General features: G+C 36.2%; 5 protein-coding genes and 1 long non-coding RNA gene across 11 annotated transcripts; 2 read left to right on the top strand and 4 right to left on the bottom strand.

Moving 5' to 3' along the window:
- Positions 1–674: 674 nt before the first annotated feature.
- AT4G13550 (putative triglyceride lipase) lies at positions 675–6,739 on the top strand (the record flags this gene model as incomplete). 3 transcript variants are annotated; one of them, NM_001340864.1, is made up of 18 exons in its annotated part: positions 675–1,027; positions 1,206–1,264; positions 1,357–1,438; positions 1,540–1,607; positions 1,833–1,902; positions 1,992–2,073; positions 2,459–2,523; positions 2,741–3,778; positions 3,859–3,921; positions 4,005–4,051; positions 4,173–4,218; positions 4,295–4,374; positions 4,654–4,767; positions 4,857–4,938; positions 5,041–5,154; positions 5,483–5,563; positions 6,020–6,145; positions 6,403–6,483. In NM_001340864.1, the coding sequence occupies 18 exons, from the start codon at positions 857–859 to the stop codon at positions 6,481–6,483; spliced, it is 2,469 nt and encodes an 822-aa protein (NP_001319920.1). The 3 variants fall into 3 exon arrangements, with proteins under 3 accessions (NP_001319920.1, NP_001328227.1, NP_001328226.1); NM_001340865.1 differs by having other exon boundaries at positions 857–1,123; positions 6,403–6,739; NM_001340866.1 differs by having other exon boundaries at positions 857–1,123; positions 6,245–6,677.
- Positions 6,740–6,943: 204 nt separating this feature from the next.
- AT4G13540 (golgin family A protein) lies at positions 6,944–8,414 on the bottom strand. Its single transcript, NM_117428.4, has 2 exons — positions 7,475–8,414; positions 6,944–7,398 (listed from the first exon to the last, which is right to left on the bottom strand). Exons 1-2 carry the CDS (start codon positions 7,836–7,838, stop codon positions 7,130–7,132), a joined length of 633 nt encoding a protein of 210 aa, NP_193090.1. The 5' UTR covers positions 7,839–8,414; the 3' UTR covers positions 6,944–7,129.
- Positions 8,415–8,557: 143 nt separating this feature from the next.
- On the bottom strand, positions 8,558–11,406 carry AT4G13530 (uncharacterized protein). Of its 2 annotated transcripts, none has more exons than NM_117427.3 (2): positions 10,240–11,406; positions 8,558–9,304 (listed from the first exon to the last, which is right to left on the bottom strand). In NM_117427.3, the coding sequence occupies exons 1-2, from the start codon at positions 10,924–10,926 to the stop codon at positions 9,179–9,181; spliced, it is 813 nt and encodes a 270-aa protein (NP_567407.1). In that variant the 5' UTR covers positions 10,927–11,406; the 3' UTR covers positions 8,558–9,178. The 2 variants fall into 2 exon arrangements, with proteins under 2 accessions (NP_567407.1, NP_849374.1); NM_179043.1 differs by having other exon boundaries at positions 9,014–9,301; positions 10,240–10,950.
- A 618-nt stretch (positions 11,407–12,024) lies between these two features.
- Positions 12,025–13,463, bottom strand: SMAP1 (small acidic protein 1). Of its 2 annotated transcripts, NM_001340863.1 has the most exons (2): positions 13,079–13,340; positions 12,025–12,282 (listed from the first exon to the last, which is right to left on the bottom strand). In NM_001340863.1, the coding sequence occupies exon 1, from the start codon at positions 13,270–13,272 to the stop codon at positions 13,084–13,086; it is 189 nt and encodes a 62-aa protein (NP_001329023.1). In that variant the 5' UTR covers positions 13,273–13,340; the 3' UTR covers positions 12,025–12,282; positions 13,079–13,083. The 2 variants fall into 2 exon arrangements, with proteins under 2 accessions (NP_001329023.1, NP_567406.1); NM_117426.4 differs by lacking the exon at positions 12,025–12,282 and having other exon boundaries at positions 12,810–13,463.
- A 3,982-nt stretch (positions 13,464–17,445) lies between these two features.
- On the bottom strand, positions 17,446–19,551 carry AMT1;1 (ammonium transporter 1;1). The gene has a single exon (NM_117425.2): positions 17,816–19,551. It carries the CDS (start codon positions 19,512–19,514, stop codon positions 18,009–18,011), a length of 1,506 nt encoding a protein of 501 aa, NP_193087.1. The 5' UTR covers positions 19,515–19,551; the 3' UTR covers positions 17,816–18,008.
- AT4G13505 lies at positions 17,843–19,734 on the top strand. 2 transcript variants are annotated; one of them, NR_142326.1, is made up of 2 exons: positions 18,043–19,379; positions 19,447–19,734. It is a non-coding gene; the product is annotated as an other RNA (long non-coding RNA). The 2 variants fall into 2 exon arrangements; NR_142327.1 differs by having other exon boundaries at positions 17,843–19,609.
- Positions 19,735–19,761: the final 27 nt, after the last annotated feature.

The following is a 19,761-nucleotide window of genomic DNA, read 5'->3' as shown; positions in this document are numbered from 1 at the left end:
TGACCGGCTATCTGACCAAAATCCTTTGACTTTCTCAGCATAGATGTCTGATTTTCTGCCCGATGAGGTTTTCTATTTACGGTGGTAGTCGGCTAGCTTATGGCATATGTTGGCTTCTATAGCGGCGGTTGGCTAGTTTAGGTCTAGAGTATCACCGCCCATCTCCGGTGTCTCATTGATCTTTTGGCCGGATTGCTTTCTAGTTTAGAATAATGTTTTCTTTCTCTTGTTTTATATTGTGTTTCAATTATAGATCCAAAATCATAATTTCTTAAACTTCTATTGTTTAAAAGACTCGATTTGTTTTTCAAGCTTATCGATTTTAATTATTTAAGAACAAATCAAAGTTACGGATCAAGATTTTTTTTGGTGTCTTTGGGTTGGGTTTAATGCCATTGTGGCTATTATTTCTAACCAATCTCTGGAAGCAAGTGTTTTTTTTTAGTTGCTGCTGAAAGCTCCATAGACTTAATCTCTACGTCGATGTTCCTCGTTGCTGGTGAAAGCTCCAGCGCCCAGCGGAATAATTAACTTACACAAAAATGTGTTTAAGTAAAAATTATGTCATGGAGTAACTAATTTTCTTCCCAACCCATGTGTTAAAAGTATCTTTTACCAGCTCAAATGAAACCACAAAGATAACATTAATGTCACAAAGTATCTTGTATTAAGCATAATTTCGTTATTAAAAAGTGCAATTTTCTTAATTATATTAATTTCACTGTCAATTGAAAAAGAAACCGTTAATGGTTTCAATTTTGACAACAAGACAATCAGCTCCACAGAATTCTCCAGAAGAACACAAATCCTCTTCTTCTTCTTCTTCTCCAAATTTCTCGAATTCAAATTTCAAACGATGACATCTCTGCAATTACACTTCTCTGTTCACTTCCTCCGTCCAAAACACCGTCTCCGCTACTCTCCTATCTTCAATACCCGCACCTTCAACTTTCCCGGGAAAATCACTTTCAGACTCAGAGCTAAACCTAATTCGCTCCGTTGCTTCGCTCAATCAGAAACGAAGGAAGTAAGTTTACCTGAGAAAGATGAACGTTCTCCGTTCGATATCAATCTCGCCGTTATTCTCGCTGGTTTTGCTTTCGAATCCTACGCTTCACCTCCGGTAACTTCTGATTCTCTCCTCTGAGTATTTTCCGAAGGAAAATTAACCAATAATACTTTGATTTTTCTGTTTTGATTCTCAGGAAAATATTGGCAAGCGTGAGGTTAATGCAGCTGGATGTAACACTCTCTACCTCTCTGAGTATGTGAAGTTCTTTTTGGTTTTTGATTTTTTTTTTCTTAGAGAGTTTTTTTTATAGATATTGAAGAGATGGAATTATATACTTGTTTCAGGTCATTTGTTAGGGAGATATATGATGGACAATTGTTTATTAAACTCAAAAGAGGATTTGAGTTTCCTGCTTTAGATCCATGGGTGTGTGTTTTACGATTCTTGAAGCAATATGACCTTACTATTTCTATGTTTTTCTTTTTTACTTTGATCATTGTTATTGTTCTTATTGGTTTTGTGTTTAGGGAACGAGTGATCCTTATGTGGTGATGGATTTGGATGGTCAGGTTGCTAAAAGCAAAACCAAATGGGGGTAAGTTTCTTATGCTTTTTACTGCATTTTCCTTTGGGGGATCGTGTTTCTTAGCCGAATTTATGAGCTTACTCTGTTAATTAGATGCATACACAATCTCTAGCCTGATCATAGTGGAAGTGTTCTGGAGCAGTCTTATTTTCGATATGATATATAAGTTGATCATTGCTTCTCAAACCTTTCATTTAACTTGAACAAAGAATGGTGTCATTGTCATATTGGCAGGACAAAAGAGCCGAAATGGAACGAAGACTTTGTTTTTAATATCAAGCTGCCTCCTGCAAAAAAGATAGAGGTGAAAATGTTTCAACTATTGTGGCCTGGTGAACTCTGAATATATAGAGCCTTGCTTGACTTCCCAAAAATTGTTTTAATGAGCTTCAGATTGCAGCTTGGGATGCAAACCTTGTTACCCCGCATAAACGTATGGGGAATTCCGAAATCAACCTGGAATCCGTTTGTGATGGTGAGAATTAGTTCACCTATTCATTATCAATTTATTCAGTTTACAAGTTTGTGTTAAAAATGAGGAAGGAAGTCTGTGTTGTTGTTGTTGAGTAAAGGATTTTAAACTAGCAAGTCAGAATTTCTACATTCACTAACAAGCACTAAGATTAGTGGAATCTAGAGATATATTTAACCACTTGGCGGAGTTGTGGTTTATACACTAACAAAGATGAAGACTTTCCTGAAAATGCTTCCTTGGCAATGAGATCTTGCAAATATTCTCTGACTAAAAATATCAACTGTGGATTAGTTATACGCAAGTAGTGATACATCTGATGAATTTACTGAACTTCTAAGTTGTGGCTTTTGTCTCTAAGCTGTATTGTTCTGTTTTGCTTCCGAAGGAAACTTGCACAAGGTGCTAGTAGAACTAGACGGAATTGGAGGTGGTGGGAAAGTTCAACTGGAGGTCAGTTTGTGCTGTCAAAGTTTTTTCCTGTATTATTGTTCTGTTGACGGAGAGAATCAACTTAACTTCCAAAAATACAATATACCTTTACATCCAAAGAAGCACAAGATATCATGCAGCCTTGATCCTCCATAGATTCACATGTTTGATATGCTAAAGTAAAAAATTAGTCTCTTTACTAGTTTGGTCTTTGTCTTAACCGTATTTAAACCTTCAGATTAAGTACAAAGGGTTTGGGGAAGTTGAAGAAGAAAAGAAGTGGTGGAGGTTCCCATTTGTTTCAGAATTTCTTCAGAGAAATGAAATTAAGTCAGTTCTGAAGAATTTTGTTGACTCTGAAGCAGTTGAGTCAGTTTTGAAAAATCTTGTCGACTCTGAAGCTGTGCCAGCACGTCAATTTGTAGAGTATGCCTTTGGACAGTTAAAGTCACTCAATGACGCTCCTCTTAAGAATACTGAACTTTTAAACAATACTGCTGAGGACTCTGAAGGAGCAAGTTCAGAGGATTCGTCAGATCAACATCGCAGTACTAATCTGAGTAGTTCAGGAAAGCTTAGCAAAGACAAAGATGGTGATGGCGATGGTCACGGCAATGAACTGGAGGATGATAATGAAAGTGGCAGCATTCAGTCAGAAAGTAATTTCTGGGATAACATCCCTGACATAGTTGGTCAAAATATCGTCCAGAAACTTGGCCTTCCTTCACCTGAGAAATTGAAGTGGAATGGAACGGAACTACTTGAAAATTTTGGTCTACAATCGCGAAAAACTGCAGAAGCCGGTTACATTGAATCAGGGCTTGCCACTGCTGATACTCGAGAAGCAGATGATGAAAAGGAAGATGGTCAGGTCGCTATTAATGCATCCAAGTCTTCCCTTGCCGACATGAAGAATGCGACACAAGAATTACTTAAGCAGGCTGATAATGTCTTTGGTGCATTAATGGTTTTAAAAGCAGTAGTGCCTCATTTAAGTAAGGACAGTGTTGGTTCAGAGAAGGTCATAGAAAAAAATGGTTCTTCCAGTGTAACAGACGATGTCTCTGGTTCCTCTAAGACCGAAAAAATCTCTGGTCTAGTGAATGTTGATGGAGCGGATGAAAAGAACGCTGAAGAAATGAAAACACTCTTTTCTAGCGCAGAAAGTGCCATGGAGGCATGGGCAATGCTTGCAACTGCTCTGGGGCATCCAAGCTTTATCAAATCTGAGTTTGAAAAGCTATGCTTTCTAGAAAACGACATCACTGACACACAGGTGAATCTTTTGTCTTCGACAAATTTTCCTGAAAATACAAGTTCATGATAGATAGTGATATACTAATTTGCAAGCTGCAGGTGGCAATTTGGCGTGATGCAAGGAGGAAAAGAGTAGTTATCGCTTTCAGAGGAACTGAACAGGTAGGTATTTATCTATATCATCTTAATATTATGTGGTTGATTTTTCTCCTATCGTTCTTATTGTCAGTATTTCATGTTGTCAGACAAAGTGGAAAGATTTGCAGACTGATCTGATGCTAGTTCCTGCTGGGTTAGTACTGTCTATTTATTCAGCATCTCTACATTGATTCAGAAGCTAGTTGAATCTGCACATTTGAAGTTTTAATAAGTTATTATTCATCTCTTTGTTTGACATTTTAAATATGTTGCAGTCTGAATCCTGAACGAATTGGCGGGGACTTCAAGCAAGAAGTACAGGTATGTTTTAAACCCTGGAATTTGTCAGGTATGCCGTTTATTGAGTTATTCCTTAATGCTGTTATGGATTTTGCAGGTCCATAGTGGATTTCTGAGTGCATACGATTCCGTAAGGATAAGAATTATATCGCTGCTCAAAATGACAATTGGCTACATGTAGGTGCTTCTTGTTTTACATTTTACTTTCTCCTTTTCAGGGAATTTTTTGTTACTTATTATTGTTTCAATGGTTGCATCCTGTGCTGGGAAGAAAATTGTCTGTCATTGGTGAACGTGCCAAAATCTGTCTTCTTGGAATGTTTTTTATAGATGAAGTTTATTTTGTTTGCTCAGGACAGTACAATATAGTGATTGAAATTTTACGTCTTCGAGGTGTGCTAAAATCTTACATCAATTCTAATAAACATGCTCTCTCTCTCTCTCACCCCTTGGCAGAGACGATGTTACTGAGCGTGAAGATAAATGGCATGTTTATGTGACTGGTCATAGCTTGGGTGGCGCATTAGCTACACTCTTGGCTCTCGAACTTTCGTCCAGCCAATTAGCTAAGTAAGTACTTTGAGAACTCCCTTCTCCTACATATCACCCTGACGACAAGCAGCTTAATGGGCATTTAACATGATTTGTGTGCTTGTTAGACGTGGGGCAATCACTGTTACCATGTACAACTTTGGATCTCCAAGAGTAGGCAACAAACAATTTGCTGAAATTTATAATCAGGTCATATGCTTCTTCTAACATAACAATTTTTAGTTGAAAAGTGGGAGTGAGATGGCACGTCGTCATAAAACCTCATGGTTTATATGTTTTCTACGTTCGCAGAAAGTAAAAGACAGCTGGAGAGTTGTAAACCATAGAGACATAATTCCCACAGTCCCTCGCTTAATGGGCTATTGTCATGTTGCTCATCCTGTTTATCTCAGTGCTGGAGATGTGGTAAGCCTGCCCTTTGATCACACTATCTAATCTACTCAGATCATTATTTCTTATTTTTCCTTCGAGGTGCTATTCTATGCGATTGTAAATGATTCATGCTCCTAGTTGTGTTGTCTTGCCTGTTGTCACTGGAAACATTTGGTCTTCTATATAGCAACTGTCATTTGTTTGATTCTGTCTGGCTAAGTATCTAGTATAACCTGCAAAAACGATATGTGATGTATAATATTTCTTTGAATGTGACTACCTTTTTGGCCTTACTCTGCAGTACGAGCTCTGTAAGTTATACAATATGATTTTCCAATATAAGGTGATTAAAATGTTGCAGGAGGATATTGAGTTCCAGAAAGATGGTTATCATGCTGAGGTGATTGGCGAAGCGACACCCGATATTCTTGTTAGTAGATTTGTAAGTGCTCTAACACTCTTTCTCTGGTTACTTCACATTTTCCTTTTGATCATGATTCTAGTTTTAATTTTCCTGCTTGTGTTTCTCATAAATTCTGCATATGTTTGTTGTTGGGTTTATGTATTTTTCATAGCTAATAATTTAATAGGGAAAAAAAAAGAGATCTCTAAACTGAATTATTTCCTAAGAGCTGCTCCTAATACTGTCCTATAATTATAGGTTCACATTTACTAGCAGCTATTTTATTGTGATGGCTTCATATGCGTCAATGAACTTAAAACTTGTTTTCCTTCTGCGTAGTCTTTTTCATACTATCTATCTTTTCTGGGATTCAGAAGCTTATGTATGGGTATTATTCAGAAGATGTAGAGAGGCAAAAAATATAGTGAAAAATATTCCTTGAACAAGAAAATGAGTGATTTCCTGACATGAGATTAAATGGATGTTTTCTTTCAGATGAAAGGTGAGAAGGAACTCGTTGAGAAGATACTTCAAACGGAAATTAAAATATTCAATGCACTTCGTGATGGAAGTGCCCTTATGCAGCACATGGAGGATTTCTATTACATCACATTGTTAGAGGTAGGTACTTTGTTGTTGCCACTTAAGCAATTGCTGATTATTGATAAGTTGTCATAACACAACGTATAACTCCATGCATTTTTCCTTTTTGTTTTCAAGAATTACACTGTGACTTAAAGTTAGAAAGATTCAGTCCCTCACAGGATAGTGACATTTAAACATCGCCAACCCTTTTTTGGATGGAGCATGTGTTGGTTTGAGACTGCTAGTAATTTCCATATCTCATTGGCATCATTTTTTGTTGTCAATCTTTTCAGAGTGTGAAGTTATATTACAAAACTGTTGAAGATCCGAAAGGCGTTGAAAGTACTACTATCCAATCAGTGGGAGAGAGCTAAGTGAGAGCATGTAGTGGCTCGCTTCAGCTGTATAGGATTCACACTGTATACTATATACAAGAGACAAGCATCCATTGTAATTATTTTATAGTGATCTGTGGTTCAGTCGTGTAAACTTAAACGTAGACATGGTATCAAAAGGGGACAAGATGGTTGGAATTTATCACAATGCGTATAGATGAAATTTGAACATTATACTCTCACTGCATGCTCAGGGAGACCTTGCAGGGAATGTTATTTTTGGCTAACAGGGACCGTTACACCTCGGACCTCGCCTCTCGGTTGGCTAGTTTCAGCATTATTTGCATCTGTGAGCTTTTCAGGAGAACAGCTGCGGGAGAAGTAAGTTATCTCAATCCTTAAGCTTTCGTTTGTTTTGGAACCTTTGCACGCAGTTCTTATTTTTACGTACTAAGTTTCTACATAATCTTAGATCAATTTGGAGACAACAATCTTAATCCCTGATCATTCACCGTTTTTCTTTTCCATTAGATTTTCTTGATGCTGGATATGTTACTTGTGAAGTATATACAACTTTCTTTAGCGTCATGAGATAGGAAAGAAATGGCTTATTATTGCTTGAAGCTTACTGAGTCTACTTATACAGCAATCCTTGTGGAAAAGTAACTTCAAATGACTAAAACAGTTATTTACACCCGATGAATTTTGTTTTGAATACTGTCAGGTTTCTGGTAGTAGATGATAGTGCCTTGTTCTTCCCGCTGCTACCGCCGAGGATACGCAGACTCTGTCTCAGTAAGTCAATCTCTCTTTCCTTCCCATTTTGTTGTTTCTCCATCAAATTTATTCTCCCTTTCAGTGTCTCAATGGTTTCTCCCCTAGCTTTAACTTCCTTTCTGAGTTCTTGCACTGCCTTTGCAACTTCTTCTTGCGGTTTCTGTCTCAGTGCCTCTCCTACAAAAGAAAAAAAAAACTCATTACCTTCCTTTCTCAAAACATCAAAGATGAGATTATTTGTGAAAGGTCTTACCATATGTTGTGTGGATGAGATCATCAAGCTCATTCTTGATAGCAAAGTAGAGCTGCTTCCACCTCTCCACAGCTTCTTCCCTCACTGCTCTCTCTAAACACATCTGTTCCACGACCCATTCCCACTCGTGTTGTTTCGCCTTTCCTTCTTCCTTCTCTTCCATCTTCTGTCTCAGCCTCTTCACTTCCTCTCTCAGTCTCTTCCTCTCTTTCCTCCACTCTGTCTCTGCCATCTTCAACGCCAAAATCACTCTCTCTTTCTCATCAAGCTCTCTTCTTGTTTCTCTCCTTCTCTGTTCATTTGCTTTCACCTTGATGCGTCTCTTACTACTGTTTCTCTCATCCTTGCTTGTAGAACCACCCATGAAGAAAAGCTCTCTTTCTCTCTCTATCTCTGTAGAACTTTTGTTCTATTTTGAATGTCTTGTTTGTTTCATTCAATGAAAAAAAAAAATGATTATTGTGAGTGAAGAAAGCTCCACTTTGCGGCATTGCAGACACATGTTATTTATATAATATGGTCCAAACCAAAAGCATCTTCACTTATCCTAAACACACAATAGGAAAATTATGGAATGTCTTATCACAAAACTAATCACACAAACACACATTGTGGCTTGAGTTGATTATTTCTTATGGAAACTGAGATAAAAAGACAAAAGAAGTTATGGGCACTCTCAGGACATAGTACTGAATAGGAAACAAGAGAAAAAGGAATTGAAGTGGTGTTACAGAATATGAAAAGCAGTGTTTTTTCTTCAATCTCCAATTAATGGTGTGGGCTTTGATTGTTTGTCACATGCATCATTAACATGGACCCATACCTATTTACTCCTATTTTTTCTTCCCAATATTTGTAGGTTTTATAGGTTTCTCTCAAACTTTTGGTCTAATTTGTCTTCTTCTCATGGAGGAAATTGTTACATAGGTCTTAAGTTATTGTCTGTGTTTTTATAGACCGAATCAAACATAGCAAACCAAAATTTGAGTATGTTACGTGAAGACAATGGGTAGATTTATCTTGAAGTTCGAATTTTGGTTTGCTTTATTTCCGTTAAACGTCAATAGTTAAACTTCATGAGTATGCTTTAGCTTTGGATCCTTAGTTCCTTACAATACTCACTTGTGATTTAAGTATGATAAGTGAGTATACCAAACTTTGGTGGTACAATGGTCAACGAATAATAGAGTGAAAGAAGACAAAGAAACAAGAAGAAGAGACATATATCTAATCACAATTGACATCGTAGAGTTTAGGATAGCTATAAAGTGAAAGATAGACTCCTACATGGCTACATCAATCAGAAACATTGCCCTCTTCACGTGAACTTCCCTGTTAATTTGGGTTTTTGTCTTAACCCTTTTCATATCTTAAAGAGTCGTACTTTCTAAATAAACAACCAAAATTCCGTTATTGGCTTTTGTCTTTGTACAATCTCTTTACGACACTGCCTACTAAGACCAGCTCAGAAGCTTATCAAGGTTAGATTCTGACCGCAACCTTCCAAAACTGCACTATGATTCTGATCCAATTTGTATTCCACCAAGCAAGTAACAATATATACACACACAGTACAAACTTACAAGCATCTTTTTGTATGTTTTTGTAACATTTTTAATACAATCATATGATACATGCACCAACCACATCAAATCATATAATCTCACATATATGCATTATTATGCCCTCAAATTCACTTAATTTTCACCTTAAACTCATCATGGACCACTGGTTCATACCCACTGATGACGGAAGTGCTGGCCGGATTATGGGCACACGTTTCACTACCGAGATTGCTTCGTTCCACCGAGCAGCATGATTCGCCACCTTCTGAAAAAAGTATTTCATTCAAAAGACAGACAATACAAGAATCAGATGGTGTAAAAATCTTCCGAATTGTGTTCTGAAATACTTAGAACTTTTGTTCTTCATTGCCATGAGTGAAAAAGATGAATACAAGTCAAGCAAGAACGTGAATTTCAGCAGCAAAAGACATATTTGATCCGCCAAGTTATATGCAACCGTAAGCAGGATTCAAACTTGGGTCCTTACTGAGGCTTTGTACCAGTGGAAGATCAGTTAAACTAAACTTTCAGGTTTTACCACTACTTTTATCCATTCCTCAAAGAAACATTTTACGATAAGATTCGTAATATATAGTAACTTCCATCTCTGGCTACCAACATGAAAAATCTACAAAGAATAACTACTGAAAACTAGTCTAAAGATCTTTCAACTATCCTTTAGCTATTAGAAAGAACATGCAAACTCAAAATGTAAAAATAAAAAATATGTTGTTTAAGCATTATAGGAGATGAAACAACAGAGAGGACGGACAAAGAAATAGATCACCCAGGTGGTATTCTAACGACTATTAACACTGCTCTCACCAACTACACATTCTATGCCAAAAGTATCTATCAAGAACTCAACCGATGCAGTGGTGCTATATCAAAAACCCTTAGCAAGATAGTGTAAATGGGTACGAGTGTATGCCTGTTGGTGAATACTATGACCTCGAGTCGCTGGTTGCATCTAAACTACTTAGCAACAAGAAACTGGTCCCAGGACAAACAAGGGGATGATCTGATCTTCTCATTTTCCCCATCAAAACAACAATTGACACTAATAAAACATCTAACTAAGCAGTAAAAGTTGAACTAAGCAGAGCTCATATCACACCAAAAGATCATACAGTAACCACATGACTCATGAATCAACATACTCAAAGAACAATAAACAATCAAATAAACCAAGCTAGTTACCTTATCATCCAAAAGAACCTTAAGCTGCAAGGAACGAGTCTTCTTCTTCATATTGTACAATCTACGCCCTAACATAACAAAACCCACAAATGCTGCAGCCATGGACAAAGACCAAATAGGATTAATTTTCAACACACAATACTTCAACACCTCTATTGGAATTTTCCACCACACAAACCCTTTCTCTTCTCCTCCTCCACCACCAGATTTAACACCAGGATCAATAGAAACAGAGTTTCCTTCTCCTTCCACTGGATGAAGTAAAGATTCTTCCTTTCTCTCATCAGAGCTTATCAAATCCATGTCTTGAGCTATACTTTCACTATATTCAACAATACCCACTTCGTTTCTCTCTATACCCATCTCGTTATTCACATCATCATCCACTAACCTCTGATCATCAAGCCGATCACTGCTTGAATCAGACCATAACTCACTAAAATGCTTCGGACCATAAGGAACATCGGAGCTAGGTTCGATCCATCCTGGACTACCCGATTGAACAGACCCATCTTCATCGTTTGCCTCCAAACGAGACAAACCACTCTGGTTCTCAAGAGAGAAATGATCAAACCTAATCATACCTTGCGTGCCATCATCAATCTCCTCCAAGCTCCTCGAATTGTCATCTTCCGTGGTAGATCTCGAGCTCTGAAGTATTTCCCAGTCTTGAATCTCTCCTTCCATGTCAAAGTTAGGGGTTTTTTCGATCCAATTGAGGAAAAGAAACAAAAGGAGTCTTTGTGTTGGGGCGAAAACAGAACCGAAACGCTTCTTTCTCTGTGTGGAGATCACAGAAACACTAGGTCGTGGTGTTAACGTGGCGTGGTGTGATTGGATAGAGGATGAAGTCAAAAGAGTGGTTTCGTTGACGTGTGGGTTTATGATAACTATATGGATTGACAGTGTATGTTGTTACGGTGGGCCGAGAAGTAGAGGACCTTCAACCGCTTTTGCTAATCAGATATGCTCAACTTGAAACTGGAGGGAGAGGAAGCAAACACGTCATATAAATGCATTTTGTGAAGAACATCATAATTTATTGATACCGAACCAAATCCAATAGAATGTATTTTTACTTTTTACTATTTTACTTTTCGTTTTTTTACTTGTTTTTTCTCGTTCAAATTAGGTGATCGATGAATTGATAATTTAATTGTAATCCGCGTAATTCATATTCCTTCGGTTCTATTTTGTTGATTTTGAAGAAAAAAAAAATTGTTTCAAAAAAATTGATTTTTTAAAATTTTTATGTAATATTTATTAGTTTTTATTAATGAATTGTAAACTTTAATAAAAATAATTAAATTTTATTGGTTTAAAGTGATAGAAAATTGTAAAACACAAAATATAATATATTTAAAATCAACTTTAATATATTTACTTTTGTGTGTTTTTTTCTAACAATCAAACAAAAAAAACAGAGAAAATATTTATTTATTTTTGCTAAGAAACATAGGAAATATTTAATATTAATCGAAACCCAACTTTTTTTTCAATAAATGTTTAGCGTTAATATCATAGTTTAACAAACATTCTTTTTTATAACTCAAAATTTTAGAGTTTAGTCATTAAACCAAGATGTGGAGATTTTATAAAGGTTGAGGTAGGGAGGAGAAGAAAGTTAAGAGGCTCATGGATGGTGGCTTGCAGAGATTTGGGAGTTTTTGAGAGAGTTGATGACGTGGCAACTTGAGAACACATTTGTTAAAAGGCTGAGGTGGGTAGTGTGAGAGGCCTCAAATAACTTTTTTTTTATTAGTAAGAGATTCTGAAAAGAGGTTACCGATATCTAATGAATTGCTATCGAATGTTGAAATCTCATGAAATTTGGCTACACTACATACATACGACTATAAGGCAAGTAACAAAGACTGCTAGGGACTGACAAAGTGACAAGTGACATCTTTATGCTTAGCCTCCTTTTCCTTTCTACCATAGTTGAACATCAAGCACATTATTTCCATCTCAAAACCGGCCCAGAGAATATAATATGACACGATGCAACAACAGAACTTGGCCAGGGGAATTATACACCCCCTCCTACATACCACAAGACAGGAATTATACACCCCCTCCCACATACCACAATACAACACACATTCAGAGACCACGAGATGGTGAATTTACAAGAAATCAACATGGAACAAGATACCATATCCATATAAATCATTGACTGATGTATCTGAGTTACATGGAAGATACAAGAGACTATTTCTCTTAGGCCATTAAATTGTTGGTAGGAATATGTGCTTCAGTATGAGTTCCCTAGTTCACTTAATCACTAGTGGAAAGTTACAGCTTACATGAGGATTTCATCTCTCACCGGGAAGTTTCTCTAGACCCGGTGAGTCACATGAATATCAACACAATGAAACACATCAACACATATTTCAGAGACCTCAGATGTTGAAATTACAAGCAATCACAATGGAATATGGTACCAAATGAATCAATTAGTTTCTATCTTAAGCCAATATCAATAACTTTCACATTCTTCACATACAAATTCACAACATTCTTCACATACAAAGACTCTAATTTTCAGTTACTAAAATACCAAAACACTAAAGAAAATTAGGTTTCAATCTCCAAAAAACATCATCATCTCCAGAACCAAGGAAAAAAAAAACATTCTAAATTTGAGCCAAAAAAAACAATCAGACAAAGCACAATAACACACAAATCAAATGTTTTAGTAATCCAAATGAAGAAAAACATTGTTACATACCACAAACATAAAAATCCCAGAACTTATTACACACTTACTACATAGGTTTCTCCACAAATTACATCAAGTTTAGGAAAAAAAACTGAAATCTTAAAGAGGAAACTTAACCGGATTTAGTTGATATCGGTGTCATCGAAATCATCATCGAATTTGTTGAAGAAATCGGCGTCGGCGAGCTTGTTATCTGAGACAAGTCCTCCTTCGTTGAGTATCTCCATGGCTTCGAGGTCATCAACGTCCATGGCCATCGAAGAACCTGCATCATCCATCTCCGATAACATATCCAGCTGCATCGGCCTCATTTCTCTCTTCGTCTCTTCTTCGTTTTCTTCTTCGGGAAAGATCTAAAATGTTACAGTGACTGACTGTCGAAGTTTTGATGTTGAGGTCATTTTCTTTTAGGCCTAAATGTTGTGGCCCATCTTTATCTTCTTAGGCCCAATTGATGTGGCCCATGTTAATTTTAATCGTTCATTTTTCGTAGTGATTTTTAGCTGAATCTGTGGATTTTTTTTTTTTTTTTTAAGATACATCAGTTGAGGAATTGGCTGAAAAGTGGAACTAGAGGAATTTTTAGAATTTTTTTTTATTAATACCATGTTTATATCCTCTATTAAACAAATTTGATTAATGCAATTTTAAAAGCTACAAAAAAAAACTCAAATTATTTATATATAATTCTGTTGTCTGTAAAATTATAAAATAATATCAAGATAGAATAGTTTTCTAGTTGACGAAAAAAAATTAGGTTTCTAGTTAATAAAAATTAGAAAAAACTATCAAAGTTAAAATGTAAAATCAAAGTAATAGTTTTTTACTATTAAATTTTCATTAGTTAGGTCAAAATCAAATTTAGGATTGGGTGATTTAATCCCAGTTAATTCTGACTACAAAATGGTTAATTAATATATATAATTCAGTAGTTGATATGTTTCTGCATACATTGAAATAAATTAAACTATCACAATCGAAAGTCGTAAAATACGATTGATGGATGCGATTATTCTCTCTCGTTAATCACGAAGATAAATCTATTTGTTTCACTTTTACGGAAAGGGCAACGAGTTAATTTGTACATGGTTGTGTTAGTCATATTTAATATGGGCTGGTTTTACTCTTTTTGTTTGCCAATGAGCTAGTTTTCCATTTGTTACAAATTTTTTTTTTTTTTTTCTGCTAAGAATGTAAATATTTCATTGAAAAATGAAAAAGGTTTAGGAGATACAATTAAGTAAATCCTACAATTTTGGTCTCATGGCAAAAAAAGGATAAAAAACATGGAAGCAAAGAACAATCAGTCCATCGACATCAACAAAAGAAATTACTCTTTTGGAATCAATGAAGTGATAAACCGATTCTAAATATTAACTTAAAAGACACCTTAAGGAACAAGAAACGAGCTACCAAACGGCAAAGACCGAATCAACAAAAAACCTAGCGATGGAAGCCTTTCAACGGAAGTCCGAGAAAACTGAGCCGTCAACGGCACACCCTAAGGCGAACCTAAATATTATAATTACACACCCTAAAAGGCGAACCTAAATATTTTCCGGGAAAAAAAACATTGACGAATAAGATTAATAGAGCAGTAGCACACAATATCTTTAGAGGGATCCCATCTTTTGATTAAGATATTCGATAGCATGTTTACAAATAAAAGTAATGTTTTTATAATGTCTCTCCAAATATGTGGTCTTCTCGTGATTAATTCTATGAAACTATTAAGTTCATGGGTAGGTAGGGTTGCTTCAAAGTAAATGACGTTCGTGGTTACTTTTTGAAAGTAATTAATGTATGTGGGATCATTTTCTGGTACCTTAGTATCTTTATGAGGACATGTATGATTCACCGAAGAAATTTAAATAACTTCTCCCATTTTTTCACCTTTTCACTAAAGAGTAAAGAGTGATATACTTTGATTCGTTCTTGTATATAATAAAGTTTGAAACAGTTCTAATCGAAAAAAAAAAATCTTCAATCAAATAGTTAGAATCTATGACGAAGTCGGACTCTAGAATAAAATTATTTAGAATCTATAGGTCAGCCAAGTTTTTTTTTAGTTTGAAGGTGAAAATGGAATTGTTTTCACATTAATCATTGGAATATTGGAAGCATATGATACATTGAATATATTTATTCGAACAAAAAGTCAAATCAACAAGGAAAAATCAAAGTCGTGAAAGTCTTACGGTTTTGTTTCTAGCTGTACGGTAACGTATAGTTATTAATTATAGCCACTAATATTGACTATGCCATTTTAGTATCATTATTGTTTTGCGCAACTTCTTTTCAACTTCAGAATCTGTAGCAACAATAAATGAATTATGAATATTACAGTTGGAGTGAGTCTTTCTAGATGGAGTATTGTTTTATCTTTGCATATAATAGTGTTATGTTATGTTCTTACACAAATTTGAACATGCGGAACAATTTTGCATCTAGATTCTTTATTTAGGTATTGATAAAGAGATACAAAGGTCCAAATTGCACTTTTAGAGACGTCAAAAACTTGGTAAAATCTCTTCTTTCTGACTTCTAAAATACCAAAATTACCCATAAGAACTCATGTATGTACGGAATTACCATTTATGATACTGACAACGATATCACGGGCTCCAACGAAATTGTGATCTCTTTTGTGCGAATCTTATCTTTCTTATTAGTAAAATATTAGGATACACGTCGAATCTTGCGGTGTGGCAACGTGGTACGTATCTCCAAAGTTGTTCGTTCGGTTATCTAAATAATGTTGAATCAAATAAACATTGCATGTAATGACAAGAAGATTCCTGTTCGGTTGGTTCAAAGTTTGTAAAACGCCAAGTTCTGCTGCAACTTTCCAGCATTGAAAATTCCAATAATATATGACAACACAGAATTATTTCTATAAATCATTATAAAATTTTCGTGAAGACATGTTAGGGAAATACGGAGAAAGAGGGGGTGGTTGAGGCTCACACATGAACCAAGCCGTTGTCATCTCGATTATTTTCTTCCGAGTAGATAATGATTATCAATTTAGATTAAATTTTTTTAAGAAATGAAAAGTGAGCATTTTAAATTTTTTTATCTTTGATTTGTTAATGATGATGAATTGTAAAATTTAAGAATAATTACTATTGCTTTAGGGTAAAAAATTGTTAATCACAAAAAGTGATGCATTTATAATCAGATTTTTGTAATTTTGTTTTATTATGTGAAAACTGAAAAGTTTAATACGATTAGACTAATTACAAACAGATATATTACTTTCTTTTTTTAGTTTGACAAGTTTTTAGTTTGTTGTTGTATAAGTAATATGGTCACACTAGCTAATTTTTTTTTTTCGTCGATCACACATTCACACTAGCTAATTAAACAGTTACATGACTCACCTATAGCAAAGTACATGTAGCCTGTTAAATGATTAGTATAAGTTAAGTTTATAAAACAAGTGACTCGCCTGTCGCCAAAAGTTCAAAAACATATTTAACCCAAACGTGTAATGATAATCATAACCTAGTAATACTAAAGAAAATGTTACAATTAGAAAAAATATTAAAATGGTCAAGACTATTTAATTATTTAACGTTCAAATGTTTGGAATTATTTATTAATTATTTCATCTGTTGAGTATATTCATTGAGAATAGAAGCAACAAATATTAAATTCTAAAAAATAATAAAGTAAGATACACAGAATAAAATTTAGGAAAGCAATAAATAACCGAGTAGAAATCATAAAGCAATTGAAACTGCAAAATCAAAACAGTCAAATATATTCTTCAAAATGTTGAAATGTGTGTACCTAATTATGTAAAATTTCCATGCAATTTGTTTCCGAGTACCGGAGCCATCTGGTCAACTTTTTCATTTAGTGTGTATCTATCAAATCAAAGTGCTGGCCATTAAGTTCCTTAAAACTTGTAAAAGAGATTGAAAAAAAAAAAAAAATACAAATAAATATACTAATTGATTGGCTTCTTCACCTTTTGATATTTAAAAATGCCAATTTTTTAATTTGGAGGTAAAGACAAAATATCTTCTTTCCAACTTGTAGGAGCTGCCTCATCACTCATGTCATGCTTCCATCTTTTTGAAAAGCACCCAAATACCCTGACTTTTTTTACATATGTACGAAGTTGCCATTTAGTGGTATCGACAACATTATCACGAGTTCCAACTTTCAAGTAATTCGCGATCTACTTTGTGAATCCATTTGTTAATATAATAACTGTGATACTCCGAATCTTTAGTTGCGGCAACAAGGTACGTACGAATCTCCAAAATCGTTGAGTTTAAATAACACTAATATAATAAACACATTATTTCATGTGGTGGACAAATGAAATTAGAGATTCGTGAATAGGTTGGTTGAAAGTTTGTAAAAACACACTTTTTCAAAATAAAATAAAACAGAGTTTGTAAAAACACACTTTATCAAATTAAAACAAAAAAGAGTTTGTAAAAGCACCTACTTCTGCTGAAACTTCAAACTTGCAAGCATCTAAAAGTCTAATTAGTGATGTAAGACATAGAAATTATTTCCATAAATTATTATTTATTTGCATCAGACATGAAAGATTGTCATTTCTGATTATTATGCTTGAGTAAATGGTTCAACTTCGTTTTACCAAATTGTTAATGCTTCTAGAAAGCAATACTTCGAGTTATTTATATCTATTGCGTCAATGCAAGGTTTGTTTTAGACTTTTTAGCTATTTAAAGCAATAAGTATGAACTAATATCAAAAAAGTATGAGCTATATCAAAAGTCCAAACTTAAAAACGGTCAGGCTTTTACTTAGTCCATGCTTCACATTCCTAATTGCTTATCTAGAATGCAGCAAATAATGATCATAAAATTTGAAAAAAGCGTTATAGAAAAAACTCCAAAGAGAACACAAATGACCACATAGATATTATCATCACAACCCCATGAAACTGTACATCTAAAACATTACTGAAATGCAAAAAAATATCCAAAACAATATTTAAGTATCACAAAACATCATTTAAAATAATACTCTAGAAAATAGAGAATAAAAGTAAAAATCCAAATCAAACCGGAGTAGGTGTAGTATTAGCACCAGAAGGAGAAGGAGATCGTGGCTCAACTCTCCTAAGCTGAATGGCTTTGTGAGACTCATCATCATCAAAGTACATATAAGCAAAACCACCGTGCCTGGTCATATCCATACCGGCCATCTCATCCTCGGACGATATCCGCAACAATTTCATTTTCTTGAGGATGAAGAAAAGTGTCCCCATGGTCGCACTTACCCAACCCGTGATCACAATGATCTGAATCAGCTGAGCTCCAAGTAGTTTTCCTCCACCGCCCATAAACAAACCGTGTGGCCTTCCGGGTTTGTTGCCGTAAATCTGGTTCAAGTACTTTTCTTGAGCGAAGAGAGCCGTGAATATTAGTCCCCACGCACCGCAACCACCGTGTAGTTGTGCTGCCTCAAGAGGGTCGTCGTATTTGAGCTTCTCAGCGAGCTTGTTGCATCCGAGGAGGACTAGGGCCGCCACGAACCCGCAGATGATCGCAGCCCATGGCTCAACGACAGAGCAGCCACCAGTTATGGCTGCAAACCCTCCGAGGAGGCCGTTGCATACATCAGTGACGTTCCAATGTCCCGAGAGTAGACGTTTCCCAAATAGGGTTGTCAGCGCCGCGGTGCAGCCAGCTAACGTTGTTGTGACAGCTGTCCGTCCGACCGCGCTCCACTGGCCGTTGTATGTGCCTGTCTCGTACGTGACTAGGATCTTGTTGAAGGAACCGGGGTTAAATCCGTACCATCCAAACCAGAGGAGGAATGTTCCAAGGACAACAAGTGACGCCGAGTGGCCACGAAGAGCGATGGCACGGCCTCCGTTATCGAACCGGCCAAGTCGTGGACCTTCGATGAGCGCACCCCAGAGTCCAGCGATACCTCCGACCATATGAACAACACCGGACCCAGCGAAATCTATCGCTCCGGTGCTGAAAAGCAAATCTCCATCGGTACGGAACGGGCTGGCCCATCCATCAACTGACCAGAACCAGTGAGAGACGACCGGGTAAACAAACCCGGTTAAGAAAGAGGAATAGATTAGGTAAGCCACGAACTGTGTCCGTTCAGCGATCGAGCCACTTGTGATTCCAGCCGCAGCGATTGCAAAGGCCCATTGGTAGAGAAAGTTGGAGTAGTCAGCAGAGGCCGTGGGGATGTCTTTGAGACCAAAGTAGTGTTTACCGATGAAACCATTGGACGGAGATCCAAAGGCAAAGGCGTAGCCAAACAGATAATAGAAGAGACCACCGGCTGCAGCGTCAAGGACGTTGGTAAGCATGATGTTCATAGTATTCTTGGCTCTCACGGAACCGGCACAGAGCATAGCGAAGCCAAGCTGCATAGAGAAGACAAGGTAGGCGGAGAAGAGAAGGTAAGTGTTGTCTATAGCGAAAGCGGTGTCGATAAATTTGTTGTTGACGTCGCCTAACTGGCCACAGATGTAGTTGGCCGCCGCCGTGGCATTAGGACCCAACAGGACAGCGAGATCGGTGGCCGAGCAAGACATGTTGAGAGTTTAGAGAAGAAGATGAAACAGAGAGGCTGAGAAAGAAAGTGTTTTGTTTCTCTGTTTATATAAAAGAAGGAAGCTAAAGGCCTAGGGTTGACTTTTCAATCCTGACGAAAAATATTCGTAACGCATAATACAAAGTCTTTAAGTTTTGTTTATTAGTACATACATGTGAATAAAAAATAAATAAGGAATGTAAATGTATCAGGCTTCAGCTAATATATCGGTGAAGATAAGATCTGTG

Source organism: Arabidopsis thaliana, chromosome 4 (assembly GCF_000001735.4).
Source record: "Arabidopsis thaliana chromosome 4, partial sequence".
Taxonomy (NCBI): Eukaryota; Viridiplantae; Streptophyta; class Magnoliopsida; order Brassicales; family Brassicaceae; genus Arabidopsis; species Arabidopsis thaliana.
Note: the sequence above shows the minus strand (reverse complement) of the source record. Positions and strands in the feature narration are given on the sequence as shown.

Bases quoted from the DNA above. Each gene is read 5' to 3' on its own strand.
- AT4G13540 (NM_117428.4), bottom strand. From the start codon at position 7,838: ATGGGTGGTTCTACAAGCAAGGATGAGAGAAACAGTAGTAAGAGACGC. The intron at 7,399-7,474 runs GTAAGACCTTTC...TTTCTTTTGTAG, and splicing joins TCTCATCCACACAACATATG to GAGAGGCACTGAGACAGAAA.
- AT4G13530 (NM_117427.3), bottom strand. From the start codon at position 10,926: ATGGAAGGAGAGATTCAAGACTGGGAAATACTTCAGAGCTCGAGATCT. The intron at 9,305-10,239 runs GTAACTAGCTTG...TACTTTTTTCAG, and splicing joins AGGTTCTTTTGGATGATAAG to AAGGTGGCGAATCATGCTGC.
- SMAP1 (NM_117426.4), bottom strand. From the start codon at position 13,272: ATGAGGCCGATGCAGCTGGATATGTTATCGGAGATGGATGATGCAGGT.